Source organism: Apodemus sylvaticus, chromosome 23 (assembly GCF_947179515.1).
Source record: "Apodemus sylvaticus chromosome 23, mApoSyl1.1, whole genome shotgun sequence".
Lineage (NCBI taxonomy): Eukaryota > Metazoa > Chordata > Mammalia > Rodentia > Muridae > Apodemus > Apodemus sylvaticus.
Window position 1 is genome coordinate 32,364,780 of NC_067494.1, and position 24,173 is coordinate 32,388,952.

The 24,173-nt window shown below is 42.6% G+C and overlaps 1 protein-coding gene, 1 non-coding gene and 1 pseudogene across 2 annotated transcripts; 1 reads left to right on the forward strand and 2 right to left on the reverse strand.

The window, feature by feature from the left end:
* Positions 1-3,089: 3,089 nt before the first annotated feature.
* LOC127674201 (sperm motility kinase 3A-like) lies at positions 3,090-8,973 on the reverse strand. Its single transcript, XM_052170039.1, has 3 exons — positions 7,809-8,973; positions 4,566-4,661; positions 3,090-3,172 (listed from the first exon to the last, which is right to left on the reverse strand). The coding sequence occupies exons 1-3, from the start codon at positions 8,971-8,973 to the stop codon at positions 3,090-3,092; spliced, it is 1,344 nt and encodes a 447-aa protein (XP_052025999.1).
* Positions 3,644-3,749, forward strand: LOC127674283 (U6 spliceosomal RNA). The gene has a single exon (XR_007975334.1). It is a non-coding gene; the product is annotated as a U6 spliceosomal RNA (small nuclear RNA).
* Positions 8,974-14,513: 5,540 nt separating the features above from the next.
* LOC127674202 (28S ribosomal protein S18b, mitochondrial-like) lies at positions 14,514-15,150 on the reverse strand (annotated as a pseudogene).
* Positions 15,151-24,173: the final 9,023 nt, after the last annotated feature.

The window sequence follows — 24,173 nt, forward strand, 5'->3', positions numbered from 1 at the left end:
GGCCCCGTGCAAAGGTTTCAGAGGAGAAAAATTAAGAGTTTGGATTAATGGGTTTGACAGAGATGTGAAGACATTTTAGTATGGATTGGGTTGTGTGGTTGTTAGTGGTCACTTCTATACAGATCTCTAATGAAAAGCAGCAAGTTGTCCGGGAATAAGTAAGAAAAAAAAACAATATACAGTTTGAGGAAGGAAGGAGAACCAGGAAGTATAGTCAGAAAGGTCAGTGCTCAATGAGATTTTTAAAATGTAAAGAAAAGCCTGATTCTAAAATGAATGAAAGGAGTTGTGGCCTTAGGGAAAGACTTCCATCACCTAGGCTTCCAATCTGTTAAAAGGAATTAAAAAGATGACTACTTTATCAAGGAAACTATCAAATACATAAAGCTGAAGAAAGTCTATTTGAATTAGTGGGCCATGTTTCACCCTAAGCAAGCAGCAAATCTTGGCAGCCTTGGCCATGTGGTTCTGGATTTAGAGTCAAGGATAGAAGGAGAGGCTGTGGAATCTCGCTTCTCAGCTCAATAAGGCTGCTGAGGTCAGGTGTGTGCCAGGGATGCCCTTGTATGGAGGCCAAGAGAGGCCAGTGTGGGAAACTGTGAAGATGAAGTATGGATTATCCTAAAGACACCAGGAATTTGGAGATGCTAGAGTCATGGGACACCTGCCAAGGAGATCTGCTAACAAGAGGAGATCCAGCCTAGGGACAGAAGTCCTTTGCAGGTAAACAAAGCTGATAGGATTTGGCATTCAGAAGAACATTTTACCATCAGACATGGAGATGCATGATTTGAAGTTTGACCTGCTGGTCATCCATTTTAATTTAGTCAAGTATTTCCTTGCTACGATCTGTTTTCTCCCTTCTGGAATGAAAATGTATAATCTCTGCAATTGTATGTTGGAAGTATGCATCTGCATTTTCATTTTAATCTTACAGGGTATTACTGTGAAGAGGTTGCATTGAGTCTTAAGAGATTTTGACCTTTTAGAAGGGATTGAGACTGTGATAGACTGTGCAATTGTTGAAGGCAGAATGAATGCAGTTTTACATTATGATATGGTGACAAGCCTATAGGGCCCAGGGAGTGGAAGGCAGTGGTTACAATAGGAATGGTGCCTATAGACTCAAATATTTGAATGCTGGGTTTTAAGGGAATGGCACTATGAGAGGAGGTTGTGTGGCATGTTAAGGGTAGCTATGACTGTTTAGGAGGATGTGAATCCCAGGAGAAGGACTTTGAGGTTTCAAAAAGCACATTTCTAACCCAGAGCCTGTTCCTTTGGATCTGGATGTGGAATTGTCAGTTACCATAAATGCCTATGTACCACAATGATCCCAACCATGAGGATAATGACCTAAAGCTCTAGAACCGAAGCATGCCTCAATTAAATGCTCTCTTTTATCAGAGATGCAATAGTCAGTAGTATATCTTTACAGCAACAGAACACTGAGCAAGACAACATTTCCCTTTAAGTGGGTTTTGACGAGAGTGTTTTATCACAGCAACAGAATGAATCTAGAACAACACAATGCCAAATCCCTTGGACCTAATGCAGCCTTCTGGGAATGTCTTCCTGGAACTGGTCAGAGGATTGACCTCAGTACAAGACAGAGAAAACCTAAGATGACAAAGTATAGAAGTTGAAGACTTGTGATCAAACATGTCAGAGATGCTCATGTACCCAAGAGAATGGAACAGCAAAGAGTTCCAGGAAATGTGCAGAGTCCGTGTTGCTCTATGGGATGAGGGAGCTGCCATATTGAGAAGGACAATGAGAATGACCACTGAGAAGGACACCAGCATTGATGGAAGCTCAGGATTGATGCTGATGGCTCAAGGCTGGGGGTGGAGTTAGGAGACTGTATTCCTGGGTCCCAGCAGATATGGAACAGAAAAATCCCATCATACTGACTGTCAGGAGCAGTCATATCAAGGACAGTGGTCCACTGAGGAGGAAGGGAGGAAGGAACAGCCTGGGGCCTGACTGCATAAGTGGGGCATGGCCAACAGAACCCAAAGATCTTAAAAGCAGATAGATGGTTAGCCAACCTGCATCTGGATTGGCTAGCCCTCCCATGATTCTCAAGCTAAAATCAGATGTAATGGCTGAAGTGACTGCTAGACATATATTTTGATTCTCTCAGTGCCTTAGCTTATACTCAGAAAGATTATCTGTCCACACCTTTGAGCCAGCTCTGAGGCTGCGCCTCCACCTACTCCTCATAATTACCTACAGGCAACAGGGTACTCCTGAATAGACAACAGAAACAGAGTCTTTTACCCCTTTGGAAAAGACTTTACCTAGTTGGGCTGACTACACCCATTGCCCTTAAGGCAGACAGAATCATCACCTGAACTCACCACACCCAAAATTGCCTAAGAGAGACCCTCCTCCTTCAGACTCTGAGAACATTTTACCCAGATGGCAGGTTGTCAAGGACAAAGACAATGTCTTGAAACTCAAATTGCAAATCTTATTCTTCTAGTAGCCTTGCTTTTAACCAATAGCTGCTCGTCCTCTACCATCCGTCTCCAGCCTTATGACCTAACTTGGATTTCCTATAATGCCCCTATGGGTGACATCCTTCAGCAGGTGCATGGAGTAGCTCAACAGGTACCTGGCCTCCCCACCTCACCTTCGACATCTAGGATCTTGTGGCAGTTACCTGGGCTAGTGTCCACCTAAGGGAACATTATTTTTATGTATGCCAGGGAATAAAAATAGTAATAAAAAGCAGAGAATAAAATGTGGAGGGGCTCACCATTACTATTGTAGATCATGAGACTGCATGAGTATGGTTATTTGGTGGGCAATTCCAGTAGAGGTCAAATTTATTCAGGACAACTGCCCCCCAAAATCACTGAAGGATGGGTTTGGCCTAGTACGAAAATTCTCCAACCCACAATATCAGAAACAAAACAAATTTAATCCCATTCCTCATAAAATTCACCCAATAAGGAAAGGCAGCTATGAGATAGGGAATAGAAACAACTTGGGGGTTAAGGACCCACACTAACTCATGTTCAGGAACTGGGAATTTATTTTCCATTTGTCTTGTCAGAGAAACATGGTTCCTCCTGAAAGAGTTAACTCAGAAACTTGAAAGGGTGAGGGGCATTCCTCAGACTGTCCCATCCCAAAGGACAGTCAACAGGGTTCCCTGGACCACCTAGGGGAAAATGAGGGACAAGAGACACAAGAGACAGACAGTATTCTGATCAAGCTGTCAAATTTTATTGTTTTACACATCCCAATATAAAGCAAAGCAAGCGGCATGTAGGGAGGGCGTATGAGGGGGCAAACAGTATCCCTGGGGAACAGTCTCTCACAGGCAAGCATTGTCTTTAAACTTTGTCTCAAGGAAGTCGTCTCTTAAATTGTTTCTCAGAATCTCATGGGAAAGATGGCTGGATTTCAAGGATGCTGGCAAGCTAAAATGATCATGAGCAAGTGAAGTGGAAAGAGATTGCTATAGTAACCTAACTACAGGTGAGCTCAGTTTGCTCTATCCAACTCAGGTGAGGTACTCATGCCCTAAGCTTGGTGTGTTTGCTAGCTTTAGGCTGACTACAGAGAAGCTACAGTCATTTGAGAGGAGGGAACCTCAATTCAGAAAATGCCTCCATAAAATCAGGATGTGGTACTTGTTTCGGCAGAACATAAACTAAAATGTAATAATAAGGAGAAGAATACCATGGCCCCTAGAAAAAGATGACATGCAAATGCACAAAGCATACCATATTTTTACCAAATAGTCACCGGAGGCAGGGAGAAATAGAGACCTGATTAGGAGAGGGGAGTGGGAAGAGAAAAGGGAGACAGGATCATAAATGGGCAGAGACAGCAGAAAAACCCAAAAGGCCAGGAGAATGAATGCAAATATGCAGCTGTGGAGGGTGGAGTGAGGTGGCAGGAAACCAAAAGAAAGACCCAGAGTCCTGGAATGTGAGAGGCACCCAGGACTCAATAGGGATGACCTTAGCCAAAATGCCCAAGAGTGGGGAGATGGAACCTGAAGAGACCACCTCTAGTAGTTAGACAGGGCCCCCAATAGAGGGATGGGGACACCAACCCTCCTTCAAAGTTTTTTGACCCTGAATTGTGTCTGTCTTAAAGAAATGCAGGGGCAATAGTGGAGGAGAGATTGAAGGAATGGCCAAGCAGTGTCAGATCCAGCTTGGGATCCATCCCATGGACAGGCACCAAACGTTAACATCATTACTGATTCCATTTTGTACTTGCAGACACAAGGTTAGCATGGCTGTCCTCTGAGAGGCTTAGTTAGATATGGACTGAGACAGATGCAAATACTTACAGCCAACCATTGGACTGAGGTCTCTAGTGACATCCTAAGCCAGGCATCTGCCAGCTCCACATACCGTCCTAACCCCAGGTCCAACCTGACCCTGCTCTAGGATTCCCCTCTATGATCCCATTCAAGCCAGAAATTGAAGTCCCAAGTTGGGGTCAGTTGCAGCCTGATATGACCTTGCAGGGGGCATGGGTGGGTAGACGATTACTCTGGATTTTTTGGTGGGATACATTCAAATTCTGTTCATTACCTGGTTCGGTCTGCATCTTGCCTGATGTTTCACCTTTCAGCAACATCTGCTGTTTGCCCAACTCTTTGTGTCTCTCCCCATCAGTAAACAGGTATCCTTAAGAACAGATATGAGTCAGGCATTCTATTGTTTCCATGTGTGGTGTGCAGCAGGTGATAAGAATATTGTATTAGTGGGAGCACCCACTGCCCTAAGCAAAACCACAACATTTTCCCTGTGGGCTATGGTAGTGATGTTGCTGGGACTGTGCCCATGGTGGCTGCTGGCATTCAGCCCTGCTGGCATGAGGACTTTGCATGCCAGTTATTATGAATTTGAACTATGTTCTTTTCTTGTTAACATGGCATCACACTGTGCTGCTCATATTGGTCTCAAACTCACGACCCTCACACCACAGCCTTGGTAGTATTGAAATGAGAGTCTTACCAATTAGGATGAGGGGTCTGAGAACTTCCCATTCTCTAAGCAGCAGTTAGCAGAGGTGGGCTATTTTTTTTAGCACAGGGGATTGGAGGTTGAGATCCCTCACCTCAGAAGTGACTTAGCTCATTTATGACTACTGGGCTTAATGGCAAGAAAGGACACTTTTACAAAAACAATTCTTTCTTTTCCTGCTCTGGCTACTGTGAGGCAAACAGATTGTTTTACCAGGTACTTCCTGCTGTGATGCTCTGCCTCACCATAGGCCTAACACATGGAAACAGCTACCCATGCACTGTGAACTCCGAAACAGTGAGCCAGAAGGAAACTTTTCTTTATCACATGATTAGCTTGGTAATTTTGTCACTGCAGCAGAAATCTAAGGTGGAGCCATGGAGATAAAGCTGGAGTGTCCCTGATCTCACATGGTCCAGACACCTTTGCTATGTGTTTGTGGGAAGCACTTGGAGAAGTTTGGAGATGCACCCTGCTGGAGAACTGGGAAATGTTCTAATGAAGCAAATTGACATTGTGATAGAGACTTGATCATAGTGATAGGACTGAGGATTCTGATTGGAATCAGACTAGAGGGTACTCCTAGTGTAATATATCTTGGCAAGCATCATACATGCAAAAAAAACATGCACATGAACACATGCTAGTATGCACACATTAGCATGCACATACATGCACAAAAGCAAATATATAATCACACATGTGCACACACAACACAGGAACAGACACGAAGACACAGACAAATACATGTGACATATATGTTCCCTGAGAGCTTCTGAGGCAGAATCTGTATGAGGTAGAGTGCACTTTAGAGAAGAGTGTTTCCTGAAGAGATTGGTGACATAAAGAAGACAAGGGCTTAATAGCGGGACAAGTGGAAGCATGGTGTGAGGACAACTCAGGAATCTGAGAGCCATCAGAGTGACAGGTGAACATATGAATGGCTTCAGTGCCAGTGAGATGAGGTTCTCTAGGCACTGGGAATCTATCAGGTATGATAGGGTTCAGAGTTGGCCTTGTTAGGTGATGTCCCTGTGGCAGAGCACATCTGGTCTGTGTCAGTAGAGATTGTCCTCTCACAGAAAACATCTCTTCTCTCTTTCAACAAACATCTTCCTTCTGCCCCAGATCTGATTTATTCACTAAAGGACACTTGTCTGCAATCAGGCATAAGGGAATAAGGTGGATAATAAGGTGGATCGTGCATCTAAAGAGGAAAAGTGAACACCTTGTCTCATACAATTATTGTCCTGTGGGTCAGGATGGACCTGTGGCTCCTCACAACCCTGGGATCCAACCCATGCCACATCTGCATGTGGAATTCCCAGGGTTACCATGCTTGCCTCTGTAGAAATGGGTCAAGTTGATGGTACCTAATGCTCTCCATGGTACTTCTGAGAATGCTTGCTGGGTCCAGAAGAAAGTCCACACTTAGCTTCTACACTTCCTCCTTCAGGTACCTGAAATCTTGGTCCCTTCAAAGACACTTTTAATGATTTGGCAGATTAGTGCCTGAACTTAATTTTCCTGGGGCTTTTGAACACCACAGGGCCAATTTTCCTATGTAAAGAAGATGCAGGGAAATCTCTGAGTTCGTCTTTCACAAACATCGATTTAATACTCAGAGTTATAACAAACATATCAAGAAGCCTTATATCCTCTACTAAGAGTGAGGCAGGAACATGCACCTCGTGGAGGTGACTGATATGAACCTGGGTAGACAGAGGGGCTCCTGTCGCTGCCAGCTTTGGACAGGCTTTCAGCCCCTGCTCTGAATAGTGATGATGTTGCGATGGCTTTGGACCACCTGGGATATCTTCATTTGCTTCCTTCCTCCTGGCTGGACTCAGGGCACTGATTGAAGCTAACAGACCCAGAACATGATGGCTTTCCACTAGGCTCCTCCTGAGGTCCATGTCTACACTTGTGTCCTCTCCAACACTGTGGCTGTAGGATGGTAGCATCGGGCATCCTCTGGTGATCTTCTAAAATGCAACAACACATGTGTGAGGGACTGAGAAACTCAGCTGCACAGGGCATCTCTCGAGCTGTGGTTACCCTGCTCCACACTGCTCCCCAAGCTGCCTCCTCCTCTGAACCTTCCTCCCCCCCATCTCCTAGCTCCCACCCTATCCAACCCTCCCCACCCTCAGAATCTCCTCCTCTTCCTTCTCCCACTTCCTCTTCCTAGCATGGTCAGTACCTTCCCGTTTTCTCCTTCTTGTGCAATGTGCCAGATACTCATTATAGATGCCTTATGGCATGCTAGATCTGTTGGTAGGTTCAATTTAACCATAATCCCAGTGTCTACACCTAGATTCCCCATTTATCCTACCATATACATACACAAAAGTATAATCTGCCAGTTGACACAGACATGAGTAAAATAGAGACATTCAAGTAAACAAATATACCTGGGTCCTGCCTGATGTTTTTCTTAGGTTGCCTTCCCCTTGTTTCATTTTTGTGGGGAGATTTTCTTCTGCCTCAGACGAGATCTGTTTTGTGTTGGAATACAGCAGCACAAACTCAGGAGGTTTCTTCCCATCTTCCTGGCCCACCACTTAAACCCTCTGGGTGGGCCCCTGCTGGGTTCTGGCATATCCTTTGCTGAGGTGGTGGGGTGGTCTGCTGTGCTTTCCTTGCTCTGGCTATTCTTGGCTCCAAAGTGCATGGAGGAAATGCAGGGCGCACTCCTAGAACTTATGTGGGCTTGGCCCATTGTGGGTGTTGTCTGGAGTGTCTTGCAGGGAAGGACACCAGGCCAACTAACACTTCTTGCTCTCCTCTCTCTAGGAGTGAAATGACCTTCACTCGTGTAAGATGACCAGTGTAATGCTCGTTGCTTTTCTCTACAACTTTGTTCAAGTTTGAAAGTGGCAGGATCATCAGGGGAAGGTAAAGGTGTCCTCAGTGGATTCATGGGCTTAGAATGGGTCAGGCTGTCACATTCATGTTGTTTCACAGACTGCTGTTTCAGGAAACTATAACAGGCCATGGCCTGGTTGTATTTTTTATGAAATAGAGAGTCTTTTATATCTTCTTCTCTGAAGCCAAGGTGTCCCATGGCTTTTATAATGGCCACATCTGGGCCGAGGGTGGGCAGCTCCTCACAAGGATGCGTGAACACCTGGGAATCTTCTCTGACCCAGGGATGCTTCAGAACTTCACCAATGGTTGGCCTCTGTTTGGGGTCTGCTGTAAGTAAAATCCTAACCAGGTCCTGGAGTTCTCTTGATAGGCGAGAGGGGACAGGATACTTTCCTGACACAACCTGTCTTCGAAAATGTAGTAAGTTGGAAGCATCAAATGGTACCCTTCCGGTGATCATAAGATACAAAACGATACCCAGGGTCCATACATCGAGCTTGTGGCCGTCATATAGTCTGCCAAGGAGGAGCTCAGGCGCAGCAAAGGGGAAAGTCCCACAGTGATAGCTCAGCCGCTGTCCTGGCTTCACTTGGGCACTCAGCCCAAAGTCAATTACTTTTATTTTTCCATTGCTATCTATCATGATGTTGTCCGGCTTGAGATCTCTATGAACTATACCTTGGTCATGGCAATAGTTCATAGCATGTAAAATTTGTGTGAAGATTGCCCTGGCTTCATCCTCCTGCAGGTGGCCAGCCTCTAGGATATGGTGGTAAAGTGATTTGCCCTCACACAACTCCATAATCAGGTATACTCTCTTCTCTGTCTTGATGACTTGGAACAGAGAGATAATGTTGGGGTGATTTAAAGTCATCATGCTCTCCACCTCTGATGTGACAGGATGGCACCAGTTCTCTTGCTTGGGTATCATTTTCACAGCCACGGGGGTGCCTGTGAGGCGGTGATGGGCCAACTTCACATTGGAGCGGCCTCCGTGGCTGATGGTCTTTCCAAGGATGTACTGAGAGTGAAAACTCTCTGTGTTAGAAAACCTGGACTCAGAGTTGAGGTTCTCTGAATCCTCTTTACTCCCAAAACTCATTTGGGGCAACAAGGTATAAATGCTACCTAAGAGGTAGAAAAAAGAGAAAGGGAAGAAAGAAAGCTATGATGAAAACTAAATAATGAAAAACTAAGCAAAACAGAAAACTAAAACCCAACCAAAATAACAAGAGTAGATACACAGAAAAGTAAAGTCAAAGGAAAAGCCAAGGAAATCCAAAATAAAAAGCCCAAGGCAAAGTCTATAGCAGTGGATGCTCAGCTCACCAACACTAAGAAGGAATATTACTAATTGTGTAAAAAGAAAAAGTTATGAGGAAATGTATAAATGATCAAAGAAACTTAAAAAATCAATAATTTGAAAATCTAAGCAATATAAAATTAAATGAAAAGAGAAAAAGGAACTCCAAACAAGCAAAACTATATAAAAGTTAAAACACTAGAGATAAAAACAAAATATAACAAACTCACCAAAATTTCTAGAATATGCGAAGACATATAAAAACACTGAGAAAACAACTTAATGAATAATTGGGAATGATTGGATAGGGATGTGGAAACGGATATCTCGGGATTCATACAAATGTTTGATATATATATATATATATTTCCAATCCTTAGCCATCACAGTGTTGAAAACTAATTGTAGTTTGATAGTTTATCTAATTCTAATGAGATGGCCAAGGGCCCATTGCTGGTATGGGTGGATGTGGGGATGGAAATCCTCTTCTATGATGACCATGGGAGGATATAAGCTGGTGTGGCCACTGTAAACAAACGTGTGGGTATTCCTCAGAAAACTAGAACTAGATGTGCCACGTAACCCAGCTGTCCCACTCCTGGGATATACTCAAGGGATTTCTTTTCTTACTGCACAGACACATGTACATCCATGGTTAGTAAACAGCCTAGATGTCCATTCAGCTAAAGAATGGCTAGTGAAATGTGGTACCTTCACTCAGTGGAATGTTATTCAGCTAGAAAGAAAACTGACATCATGAAGATTCCAAGTAAATGCATGGAACTAGAGGACATTACAGTGAGCTAACCTAGACTCAAGAGAACAAACACGGCATGTTCTCAAACAGGCACATCCTTATTCGACAGATTTATTAGTACACCTCTCTTATCTTAGAGAAATTACATTTATTAGTATATCATTTGATAGTGTAACTGTCAAGTCTCAGAGAAATTTCCTTGTGCAATAACACAAAACTCACAACTGGTCAAAGACTGGAGACTAAGGGTTAACAAACCGCTCAGACAAAAATTGGGATGGCTACATTATACCTTCCCTCCCTCCCTCACTGCCTGCCTCACTCCCTCTTTCTTTCCTTCCACCCTACCTCCCTACATCCCTTCCTCCCTCACTGGCTCAGAGACTATCATGGAAAAAAGGGAACAGAGACATTGTAAGAACCACAGGTTGGGAAGAGCCAGAACAAAATATGTTCTTTATACAACAAGACCACTGCACCCATGAATTTACAACAGAGTGGCTGCCAGCCTGAGATCTGCACAAAATCATGCACTCAACCATGACTAACCCATAGTGGGAACATTGAGAGTTGATGACATCTAGGAAAGACAGAGGCATTATCCTTAAGGATGTGGTTCCTGGAATGTCAACCATACTCCAGTTGAAGTCCTCACACACATGAACATATGACAGCAGGCTATTAAAAAAGAAATGAATGTGTGGGTTGTGGGAGTGGCTGGTGTAAAGGAACTGGGAGGAGTTGAAGAAGGGCAGGGAGTGACTTGGATCCAAGCACACTCTATGGTGGTCTGAAATTCTCAAAAAATATTATCATTTTTTAAAACCACAAAAAATCTAAAAAACTTAAAACCCCAAACAAAGCCAAAACAGAAACAACCAAAAATACAATAAATATGAAATCCTAGAAGAATATGAGACCGCCAAAACTGTCACAAAATTCCCCAAAATGTAAATGTCATAAAAACAAAAGAGAATTTCAAACAAAAACCTCAACAAACCCTGAAAGCCAAAAACCAGCCTAGCAAAGAAACCAGAAAATTAAGTCCAAAGCATAAAATGTTAAAACAAATAAACCCCAAGGTGATAGTGGTACTTACCTTTAATCCCAGCATTCAGGGGGCAGAGGCAGGTGGATCTCTGAGTTTGAGGCTGGCCTGGTCTACAGAGCAAGTTCCAGGGCAGTCAGGGATACACAGAAAAAACCTGTCTCAGCAAAGAAAATTGACAAAAAACAAAACAAAACCCCTCCAATATCCATAGGTTGGGGAGACATTTCCGTACTTAAATAGCAAAACACAAGTGCCGAATTTCGGTCATTAGAAACCTTGTATAGAAACTTTCAACCGAGTAATTGTAATTTCAGATTATGACGTGGATCAAAGATTCCAACATAAACCAGGACATACTAAGGCTAATAGAACAGAAAAGGGGCGGGGAGGGATAACCTTGAACTCCTTGGCCCACCCAGGAGACAATTTCCTGAACTGAACACCAGTGGCTCAGGGTCTAAGATCAACAATAAATTGGACCTCAAGAAACTGAAAGCTTCTGTAAGGCAAAGGACACTATCATTAGGACTAAACAACAGCCTCCAGATTGAGAAAGGCTCTTCACTATCCTACAGCTGATCGAGGGCTAATATCCAAAATATAGAAAGAACTCAAGAAGGAGCTTACCTCCAAAAACCCAAACAACCAAATAATAAAAAATTATTACCAATAAAATAAAACCTTTAATCAAAAAATGGTTATAGCTCTAAACAGAAAATTCACAACAGAGGAAGTTCAAATGGCTGAGAACCACTTTAAGAAATGTTCAATATACTTAATCCTCAGGGAAATACAAATCAAAATGACTCTGAGAGTCCCTGTTACAACCTTCAAAATGGCTAAGTTCTAAAACTCAAGTGATATCACATGCTGTTGAGGATGTGAAGAAAGGGTAACACTTCTCTGTTGCTGCTAGGAGTACAAACTTATACAGCTACTCTGGAAATCAATTTGGCAGTTTCTTAGAATATCTGGATTAGCTCTAACTTGAGAACCTGCTCTACCACTCCCAGGCATATACCCAAAGATGTTCCACTATCCCATAAGGAACATCCTCAGCACTATTCATAGCAGCCTTATTCATAACAGGCAGAAACATGAAACAACCCAGATGTCCCTCAACTGAAGGCATTAAGAAAATTTGGTTTGTTTACACAATGGAATACTACTCAGCTATTAAAAATAAAGAAGGCATAAAATCACAGGACAATGGACTAAACTTGAAACTATCCTCATGAGTGCATTAATCCAGACCCAGAAAGACAAATATGGCACGTACTCACTTATAAGTGGATTTTAGCCCTAAAGTACAGGTTAACCATGCTATAATCAACAGACCCATAGAAGCTAAGTAACAAGGAAGACCCAAGAGAGAATGATTGAATCTCACTCAAAAGTGGAAATCACTTCGAGTTGGATGGAAGGAGGTACCTGGTGGGGAGAGGGCTTGAAAGGCTATCATGGATAGAGATAAGTTTGGGGAGAGCAGGGAGAGGTAGCAGAAGAGCTCTCGCTGTGGTGGATGCATCTCTGGGATGAGTTGGAGACTTCACAGGGATGATGTTGTGGGAGGCTCTAGGGAATCTATAAGAGTGAAGCTAGCTGATATTCCTAGCATCTGGGGTTGGAGAGACTGAAGTGGCCATCTTCTGCAGCCTGGCAGGATTTTCAGTATGGGGAGAGGGACACTAAACAACCTACAAAATCTTCAACCTAAAATTTGTCCTTCCTTCAAGATGTTCATGGATAAAGATGAAGAGTATTTGAAAGGCCAACCAATGACACGCCCAACTTGAGACCCAGACTAAAAGGATAGAACCTAAGGTAACTGTCTTCTGTGAGGCTACGTCCTGCAACTGATGGAAACATATGCAGAGTCTCAGATGCCAACGCTAGGCAGTTGGAGTCTTGTGGAAGGGTGGCTATAGAATGAAGCAAGCCAGAGGGGTCAAGGACAGCACAAGAAGACCTAGAGAGCCAACTAACCTGATCCCGTGGTCAGAGAATGAAGCACCAACCAAAGAGCATGCAGGGGCTGGACCTCGGCCCCTACACATTTGTAGTGTATATGCAGCTCATCTTCAGGGGTGTCCTCTAATGAATGCAGATGTCTCATACACTGTTGCCTGCCTTTGGATCTCTTTCCCCTAGCTGGGCTGCCCCTTTCCTGGCCTCAGTGGGAGAGGAGATGCTTAGTCCTACTAGGACTTGATGTCCTAGGGCAGGGTGGTACCCAAGGGTCAGCCTTCCTTTCTCTGAGAAGGGGAGGGAATTATAGCAGAAGTGGCATGTGAGATGGAACTAGGAGGAGAGGAGTGAGGGGGGCTATGACTGGGAGGTAAGGTAAATAAATAAATAAATAAATAAATAATCTTTACAAAATTAAGGTAAATATCTTACCTTCGGAACAATGGCCAAGCTGACTGATGGCCTCAACACTATCCCTTACACAGGTGTTCTCACACCTGCCACAAGTGCACCTAAGCACACTCGTGAACACGCACACTCTCTCACTCTCAAACACACTCTCGCATACACTCTCACACACACTAGCACAAACACACAGGTACACTCAAACCCACCCACTGCTATCCCTACACAAACACACACAAATAGGTACTCACACACAAGTAAACTTAAAACACAACACACACATTCTACACACACACACACACACACACACACAATCACACACACGCAAGTAACACTCCTCCCAAACACACACTGATCTAGCCACACATTCTCATGCTCACACACAAACAAATCAAATATAAAATCCACACACAGGTAACAAAATACAACCAAATCGCAAAAAGCACCACTCCAACAACTCCTCTCAACGCACTCAAAGAAATCCAGGTGTGGCCACAGCTTAACATGTGCTGGCTGGACTGCATCACAATCCCTCCTCATGAGGTCAGAGCAGGACCTGTCCTGACAGGGCTGGGAGGGACTCCAAGCCTCTGGCCTAGGTGGGCTATGGAGAATAATATTAGGCTTTTAGAAATCAAAGCCTGTAGGATGTTTTGCTGTCCTTAGGACTCTGGTTAAAATGATTTCTGGGTCCTCTCCTTTAAAGTCCTCATACCTACACTCTGTACATCAACATGTGTCCCAACTGATGGGTCCTAGATGATTTTAAAGCTTAACATAAAAAAAAATGTTCTGCTTGTTAAGACCTAGGTGGCAGCTGCCATTCTGACATTACCATAGCCATTTCATTTTAGACCTGTAGCGGCCATCTTACATTATTACAGAGGACCTTTCTTGAGCTCGGCTAACCATTAACTGCACACCCCATTAAGTAATATGTTCTGGTGTTCTGACCCTTGCCCTCCTTTAGGAACAATCATAACTAAGGTCAGTTAGAATGGCTTCCTATAGTAAGCAAGAATAAGCTTGAACCTGAACCAACCACCCAGATGCCTGGCAAGATTCACTGCACCTGTGTATAAGCTTTTATGGTTTCTGTGAGCTTCTGTGGTCTTTGCCACTTATAAGCCTCTCTGGGAAGCAGTTAGGATTGCAGTCTCAACTCCTGAGTCCTCTCTCCAGTGGCTGTTGACAGCTGTACCATGGGTATCAAGGTTCACCTGACAACAATGTGGAGGCTGGTGGAGTCATACTGACAGCACCATGTACAGGAAGATAGGCATCGGTTCAGGGCTCAATCTGGGGAATGTAGTAACTGAGAAGACCACACTCACTGGCTTTCTGGATGGCCTGGGTCAGCTTCTTGTGCTGCTTCATAGACTCCAGGGTATGGGGCATGGAAGATGATTCTCCTATGGGCACAAACAAACTGTTCCAAAAGCTTCACATCCCTAAAGTCAACATGCAATTTGAGATACTTGCACACGGGACATGGATTCCCAGAAACTTGATTGTTAGGAATACCTGTCTGGTCCATTGTGCCACCAGCTTTGTGGTTGAGGAAATAGTCAGCCCAAACATGGTGAGAGCCATAGCCATTCAGGTATTCTCCTGAATCCAGGGAATTCCAAGGTTTGTTTTCATAAGGGGAGAATGGAAGGGAGGTTGAAGTGTCTTCTTCAGGAGGGCCTCTAATGCAAAGAGTCTGGAGGGGAACCTCAGCTCCATAGGAACTTCCTAAGAGTGTAGGAAACAGCATTAGGAGCATGTGCCACAAGGAGGCAGCCATCATGATGTGCACACATGATTTCCAGCCTGCTAGAAGAACAAATGAGCATGCTCAGGATACGGACTATGGCGGGTATGTGCGATTTTCTTATGTGGGCAAGTGGCAACAGCTTTAGGGTTTGACTATGGAATAAATGAAGAGGAGAAATCTAGCCATTTGCTCCTTGCTTCTAACTGGCTTTCCTAGTATTTGTGAGAGTATCTGTGGAGGTCAGTCCCATGCTACATGCTGGGACTCATAGATCAACAGCCCTGTGGTTTGTGTGTGTGTATGTGTGTGTGTGTGTGTGTGTGTGTGTGTGTGTGTGTATCATCCCCCTTGATTACTGTACTTAAATCTCTGTCTAAACCTTTTATAATAAACTTCAACTGTCCTTTAAAAATAAAAAACCAAATTTACATCAGGGATTTTTGAATAAGCCTCTTCATATTTGACTTATCTTGGATTATTATAATATAATCATACCTTTGCATAAATTTAGGAATTAGAAAATAAACTTTTTTTTTTCCGTGTAGACTCTACTGCTCAGAAGCCGCTCCAAGGCCAGCGTACATGCTTCTTGCCTCTGAGAACGTCCTGAGCTCTGTGGTATTTTCTCTGCTTGCAGTCTCACTAACTTTCTTTCCCCATTCGCTTGTTCTTTCCAGGCTAAAGGACACAGGCAGGTGCCTGAATCAATTTTATAAAATTACAAATGATATTTTGGGAAGTCTTGTGGCTGTTGTATTTAATTAAAATATTGAGATATCTTGCTGAGAGTATGTTTTTAAATGCCAAAAAAAAAAAGAAAGAAAGAAAAAGAAAAGAAAGAAAAAGAACCTTTTTATTCCCTTATTTTGTGACTCAGCTTGGCTTTCAGAATTCCAGCGGTTACGGTTTAAACTTTAAATCAACAGAGAAAAATCCCTTCAGTGCTTTTGTCTTAGTATTTTATGTTTTGTTATTTCTCAGAATCACATATATGTACCTGTCAGGATTGCCAGGAGAAAGGATGTGGTTTACCCCTTTGGGGATGATTTGGCTTTTCCAAACTCTGATCTTGGACCTGCAGAGGTTTTAGTGCTAGCCCCTCCCCCCTTGCCTTCACAATCACCAGTCTCCAGGGACAAGCTTTGGGCCACTCAGGAGGGCTGACCCTGTACCCACACCCCAGCTCGGATCTGGCAAGCTGGAGCCAGGAGTGAACCCTTTCAGACTCCTGCCAGGTAGCCCTGTGCCCTATGGGAGCAACTCTCCTACCTGCGCATCCCGAGGAGGCAAACAGCAGAAGCAGTGTGTGCAGAAGCAGTGGTGGCAGGGCCTGGTGGCCTGGCGAAGGGTCCTGAGACCATGCATGGGCTGTCAGCTCGGGTCACATCTCGGGAACACGGCGTGGCCTCGCCAGGGCTCCTCTCCCAGCGCGAGACCCGCGACAGTTGGACAGTTGGAGCCCAGAGTCCACTGTGCTCAACCGGCTTCCCCCGCAGGGGTCAGCGCCAGGGAGGCTGTTTGGGTTTCAGTTCCCAGTCCACAGGCTTCAGGGGGCGATGGAGGTCAGCGTGGATAAGGACACAGCCCAGCAGAGCAGAGTCTCATCAGCCGCTTGAAATGTCAGGTTTCATCCCGGAAGAAGAAGAAGCTGGAAGGCTGAAAAAGGTACCTATTTCTCAACATAGGGTTGGGTGTGCTGCCTTACCTTGGTCGAGATTTCTTCCCCACACCCCTAAGTCAGGTGTCTTTGCATTTAAAGAAGAGCAGAGACAACCTCAAAACAAAATAGAAATCTCCCAAACCAGAGAGGGCCATCCCCCAATGAAGAGAGAAAGGAAACACTTGGAAACACTGAGACAAAGATCTGCAAACAGATCTCAGGGCTCGTCCTTTCTAGGGAGTTGTAAATATTAAGCTCCTCCATTGGGGACCCCACACCCAGTCCAATAGTTGGTTGCTAGCTTCTGCGTCTGTGTTTGTAAGGCTCTGGCAGGGCCCCTCCAGAGACATCCATGGCATGCTCCTTTTGGTATATGCTTCTTGTTGTAGTGTCGGGGGTTTTATGACTGTTTATGGGATGAATCCCTAGGTAGGGCAGTCTCTAGTTGGCCCTTACTTCATTCTCTGCTCCACACATCCTCTCCATTATTGCTCCTGTGAGCATTCTGTTCCCTTTCTCAGAGGAAACAAAGCACCCTCATTTGAGCTTCCTGTGCTGGGTGAATTGTAACGTGCTTATTTTGAGCTTTTGTGCTAACATCCACTTATTAGTGAGTGTATACCATATGCATTCTTTTGTGATTGGGTTACCTCGCTCAGAATGATACTTTTACTTCCATACATTTGCCTAAGAATTTCATGAATTCATTGTTTTTAATAGCTGACTAGTACTCCATTGTGTATATATATACCACAGTTTCTGTATATAAATAAGGCAGCTATGAACATAGTGGAGCATGTTTCCTGATTTCATGTAGGACCATCTTCTGGGTATATGCCCAGGAGTGGTATAGCTGGGTCCGTAGGTAGTACTGTGTCTAATTTTCTGAGGAATCACCAAACTGATTTCCAGAGTGGTTTTACAAGCTTGCAATCACACCACCAAATGGAGAAGTGTTCCTTTAACCCCACATCCTCTCCAGCATCTGTTGTCCCCTGAGTTTTTCATCTTAGCCATTCTGACAGGTGTAAGGTGGAATCTCAGTTTTGATTTGCATTTCCCTGATAACTAAGGATGCTGAACATTTCTTTAGGTGCTTTGTAGTCAGTTGCAAATTCCTTGTTTAGTTCTGTACCCCATTTTTAATAGGATTATTTGACTTCTGGGGATTAACTTCTTGAGTTCTTTTTATACATTGGATAATAGCCCTCTATTGGACATAGGGTTAGTAAAGATCTTTTCCCAATATATTGGTTGCCATTTTGTCCTATTGACCATGTCCTTTGCCTTACAGAAGCTTTGCAATTTTATGAGGTCCCATTTGTTGATTCTTGTTCTTAGAGCATAAGTCATTGACCTTAAAAGTTCAGGACCTTTTCCCCTGCCCCCATGTGTTCAAGATTTGTACCCACTTTTTCCTCTATAAGCTTCAGTGTGTTTGGTTTTATGTGTAGATCCTTGATCCACTTGGACTGAAATGATCCTTGATCCATTTGTACAATGAATTGAGAATGGAGTGATTTTTTGCATTTTTCTGCATACAGACCTCCAGTTGATTCAGCACCATTTGTTAAAAATGCTGTTTTTTTCCCCACTGGACATCTTTAGCTCCCTTGTCAAATATCAAGGGACAGTATGTATGTGGGTTCTTTTGTGGGTCTTCAATTCTATTCCATTGATCTTCCTGCCTGTCTGCATACCAGTACCAAACAGTTTTTATCACTATTGCTCTGTAGTAGAGCTTGAGGTCAGGGATGGTGATTCCCCTAGAAGATTTTTTTGTTGTGGAGAATAGTTTTTGCTATCCTGGGTTTTTTGTTACTCCAGATGAATTTGAGAATTGCTCTTTCTAGATCTATGAAGAAGTGATTAGGGATTTTTGCCATGAACATGCTATGTCAGAAATGTAGGTGGATATGTTTGTGTCTTTCTACAATATTAGTACTTATGGAATACCAATGAATCCAAAACATACTGAATTTTATTAGATTCAATATGCCAAGGCTTCCAGTTGTTTTGATAACTGACTACTGGCAAATATGGTTTCTTTTCTTCCAATATTAATTACTAATGTTAAAGCTCAGATCTTGTATTACATATCACAGAGTATATATATATATATGTGAATGTATGTGATGTATATATGTGTGCATGCATGTGATATGTTTGTGTGCATGCATGTTGTGTGGATATGGGTATGAATGTGGTATGACTTTATATGTGCATGTGATATAGATAGATAGATAGATAGATAGATAGATAGATAGATAGATAGATAGACAGATACATAGATAGATAGGTTATGGAATGGCCATAGGGGGTTTAAGGAGTCTACAGCATAGAAGTATCACAAAGGCAGAGGTAGAGAGTTGGTTCAGATGCAGTTGACCAGATAAGATATTAAGAAGGCTGCAGCTAATGGCATGGTCAGGCTCAGGGTTGAATGGTATGGCAAAGGATAAAGTACAGAATCTTCGAGCTGGGAAAGGGTGGTGATGAACATATCATGATGAATAGACAACAGAGGTAGGAATTGAAGCATGTGTTAATAGCAGTCACTGAAGGACCATCAGAAGTTCCTGCTTGTTGGTCAAGAAATACACACATGGGAGTCTGTTGGAAGGTTGGTGATAGGCATCACCATATAGAGCTCCATGTGCTTCTCTTTATGTGTCTAGGTGAGGGTGATGCATGCTTGATCAAGACCCTCTACTCATGTGTCTGATTAATTCTGATATGTTTATAAGTGCTGTCTTCTAAATGTTAGAAATAAATTATTCAACTTTTTTTTTTGTCTACGGATGGTGCTGGAAAGAATGAATGCCTATTTGTAGAGGAGATGCCCAGGTATCAACTTGTTGTCTGTAAAATGTAGCTACTTCAGGCAAGATCCAGTCTGAAAACCACCATTTTACATAATTAACCTACAGCAGGGCACAGCTTGACACCATAGGATCATAGGGAAAGAGTGAGAAAGGCAACAGGAACAAGGAAAGATGGAGTCACTGATGTCAATGTCCCTTTATATCCTGATGTGTGATGGAGGAGGCATGGAGACTGTCAGTTTTAATATTTCACACTATGTTTAGTTGGAAGTGAGATGGCATAGAATATCAACACCATCAGAAGATTTGTTAGTGTGTGTTGTGTGTTGTGGTGTGTGTTGTGGGGTGTGTGTGTGTGTGTTGTGGTGTGTGTGTGTGTATGTGTGTGTGTGTGTTTGATGTAGAAGAGATGAGCACAGTCAGACTACATTCCATGAATGACTCTCTGTGAGGAGAGTTAGGAGAGTATTTGAGACAAGCCTTGGAACCTGTTTTCCTCTTAAAACTGGGACTGTTCATGGAATGAGCTTCCATGCCCCTCCCAGGTATAAACAGCGGTGGGGTTGCTCCAGATTACACATTGCTGCTCAGTAGAGTGGCTAAGAAGTGTTTCCAAGCATGGCTTCCTTGTGGCTGTATACAGTCATGGGAACTTTGCTCATGTGACCTTGCTTAACGCAAGGGTCTGAGGCTTTGAATAAAGAGGGCTATTGCCTGAGACTTCAATCTCATTTTATTCTCTGCCCTCCCTGCTTAGGGCCACCACCTAGAGTAACAAGTTCTACATCAGTGGAGACCTGAAATCTGCCACAACCTAGGAGAGTGATGGCCCTGCAGGTGAAGGTGAGTGAGAATGATGGGGTGAAAATCAGGGGAGGCTTTGTCTTACCTCATGCTTGTGCACCATTTCTTTTTTTTTTTATTAGATATTTTCTTTATCTACATTTCAAATGTTATCCCCTTTCCTCATTTCCCCTCCAAAACACCCTATTCCATCTCCCCTCCCCCTGCTCATCAATCCCCCACTCCCACTCCTGATTCCCTGTCCTGGCATTCACATACACTGGGGTATTGAGCCTATGCAGGACTAAGGGCCTCTCTTCTCAATTCTTAAAGGAAAGAGCAAAACTGCAAAAATAGAAACTTTTAGATACTCTGACCCTTATGCTGAATTCATAATTTCCCTTATTTTTTGATGTTTTTATTGAATATACTCTTCATTTACAATTCAAATTTTATGCCCTTTCCTAGTTTCCCCCCTCCCAGAAAACCCCTAAACCATCCTCCCACCACTTGGCTCCAAGAAGATGCCCCTCCCACTGATCAAGCACCATTTGTTAAAAATGCTGTCTTTTTCCCACTGGATGTTTTTAACTCCTTTGTCAAATATCAAGTGACCATAGGCATGGGTCTTCAATTCTATTCCATTGATCTTCCTGTCTGTCTCTATACCAATACCATACAGTTTTTACAACTAGTGCTCTGTAGAAGAGTTTCTTAGAGTTTTCTGAGATTTTTTAGATGCTTGAAGTTCTCGTCATACAGATCTTTCACTTGCTTGGTTATAGTCATACCAAGGTATGTAATAGTATTTGTGAAGGGTGCCGTTCCCCTAATTTCTTTTTCAGCTTGTTTATCCTTTGAGGAGAATACTACTGATTTCTTTAAGAATACTACTGATTTCTTTAAGTTTATATCCAGGTACTTTGCTGTTTGTTTTTTTTTTTTAACAGCTTTAGAAGTTCTCTGGTGGAACTTTTGGGGTCACCTAAGTTTGATCATATCATCTGCAAATAGTGATGTTTTGACTTCTTCCTTTACAATTTGTGTACCTTTGACCTCCTTTTGTTTTCTAATTGCTGTAGCTAGAACTTCAAATATGTTATTGAATAGATAGGGAGATAGTGGGTAGCCTTGTCTGGGCCCCGATTTTAGTGGGATTGCTTCAAGATTTTCTCCTTTTAGCTGATGTTGGCTACTGGTTTGCAATATATTGCTTTCAATGTGTTTAGGTATGGGCTTTGTATTCCTGATCTCTTCAAAACTTTTAAAATGAAGCGGTGCTGAATTTTGCCAAATTCTTTTCAGCATCTAATGAAATGATCATGTGGTATTTTTTCTTTGAGTTTGTTTATGTAGTGGATTTCATTGGTGGATTTCTGTATATTGAACCATCCCTGCATCCCTAGGATGAAACATACTTGATTGTGGTGAATTATAGTTTTGATGTATTCTTGGATTCCATTGTCAAGAATATTATTGAGTATTTTTCCATCAATGTTCATAAGGGAAATTGTTCTGAAGTTCTCTTTCCATGTTTGTTCTTTGTTTTGTTTAGGTATAAGTGTTAGTTTGACTTCATAAAATGAATTGGGTTGTGTCTCGTGTGTTTCTATTTTGTGGAATACTTTAAAGAGCATTGGTATTAGGTCTTCTTTGAAGATCTGGTTGAATTCTTAACTAAACCCATCCTGTCCTGGGCTTTTTTGGTTGGAAGGCTCTTAATGACTGCTCCTACTTCCTAGGGATGTATGGAACTATTTAGATGGTTTATCTGACCCTGTTTTAACATTGGCACTTGGGATGTGTCTAGAAAATAATCCATTCCATCTAGATTTTCCAATTTTGTTGAGTATAAGTGTTTGAGGTGGGATCTGATGATTTTTTGAATTTCCACAGTTTCTGTTGTTATGTCTCCCTTTCCATTTTATTAATTTAGGTAGTACCTCTGTACCCACTGTACTCTTCCTAAGGGTTTATCTCTCTTTTTGATTGTTTTTCAAAGAACCAGCTCCTGGTTGTGTTGATTCTTTGTATAGTTCTTTGTGTTCTTATACGGTTGATTTTGGCCCTGGGTTTGATTATATCCTACTATTTCTTGTATTCTGTTACTGATGCCTGTGTCTATGACTCCTAATTTCTTTCCAAGGTTTTCTATCTCCAGAGTTATCTCCTCTTGTGATTTCATTATTGTCTCTACTTCCATTTGTAGGTCCGGGATGGTTTTGTTCAGTTCCTTCACTTGCTTGTTTGTGTGTTACTGTAATTCTTTAAGGGATTTTTGCATTTCTATTTAAGAGCTACTACCTGTTGACCCATGTTCTCTTGTGTTTCTTTAAGGGATTTTTGTGTTTCCTCTTTAAGGGATTCTACATGTTGACTCACAGAAGGAACAGAAAAGGAGTAGTATTTGGGAGGGCAGGGGTTTTGGTGTTGTTGGGTAGCAGTCTCACTGGGCCCCCAAAACCAGGTCTGGGACTCCAGAGTTGGGAAAAGGTTCTTACAAACTTCTCAGAGTGCAGTGGGTTCTTTAGGATGGATCAGGAGATGGTGTCATTGCTGTTGTACACCCACCATGAGTCTACACCCTCTTTCAATTCTACTGGTGATAAAATATTTGCCATTCAAAAAGTAACTCTTTTTGAAAAGTATTTAGTTAATGTTGTAATTAGGTGAAATAATAATATAAATCGTAAGACTTTTCAAAATCTGTTTGTATATGAGTAATGAACCTTTCAAAAACTTTATGTAAATCCACACTGTTATCTTTATTATAATAATCATTGAAACATCTTTACTTTTTGTAGAGTAGTTAACAGGAAAGAGTGTATCTTCATAAATACAGGAGAGATGGCATATTTGGATACATTTATAGGATAACATGTCATGTAATATTAAAATAAAAATAAATGTATGTGCTGATCTATAATTTTCTTGAAGATACAGATGGCAGATAACCTGGACAGTGCTTCCTGTTAGTTCTTGTTAAAAGAAATCTTTTTACAAAGACATCAAAAACTTAATGAGGAAATAGTTTTCATCATTTACTTCAAACATTTTTATCTTTTTATAAGAACGATAAGTATAATAAAAACACCCACAGTGGTGTTAAATAGTCATAAAAGCCTATAATATTAGTTTGTGTTACAGTGACTAGGCTGAGTCAGTCAATAGTGATAATGAGAGGGAAAGGAACAATGATATTGCAGGGAAAATCTACTCAAGCCTCAGTGTTGTCCAAGGCATCTCTCTCTCTCTCTCTCTCTCTCTCTCTCTCTCTCTCTCTCTCTCTCTCTCTTTCTCTCTCTCTCTCTCTCTACCTCTCTCTCTCTACTGATGTTCCCTCAGGGCCCAGGGCCCACTCTACTGGTATGCTGCTGTCTACACAGAAACTTGTGCCACAGTCTGAGTCTGCTCTCTCCTCTCTCATTGACTGTTTTTCATTGAGTCCAGCAGGATTTCTTTAGGCCCAGATCTGTTCATCTTCTGCTAACCTGTCCCTCTTGGTACAGATTTCCTCTACTCTATGTCCTGAAGCTCTGAGTTTAACAGAACACCTCTCTGAGTTACATCCAGGTGTGCTCTGTCTGTTTCAGCCTTAATGAGAGTTCCAAGGAACAGATGAAAATTTAACATCTTGAAGATCTCTCCTAGGCTCTGGCACCCCTTTCGTAGCAGCAGGAATCTATTTTCAGAACCTACATGGTGACCTATAACTGTCAACTCTAGGTTCAGATCTGATGCCATCTTTTGGCCTCTTCAGACACCAGACTTATACATGATGCACAGATATA

Coding starts and splice junctions, on each gene's coding strand:
- LOC127674201 (XM_052170039.1), bottom strand. CDS start 8,973: ATGAGTTTTGGGAGTAAAGAGGATTCAGAGAACCTCAACTCTGAGTCC. Junction 4,662..7,808: donor GTCATCTTACACGAGTGAAG/GTCATTTCACTC, acceptor TCTGTTCTTAAG/GATACCTGTTTACTGATGGG. Junction 3,173..4,565: donor CAAGATGCAGACCGAACCAG/GTAATGAACAGA, acceptor ATTTTCCCCTAG/GTGGTCCAGGGAACCCTGTT.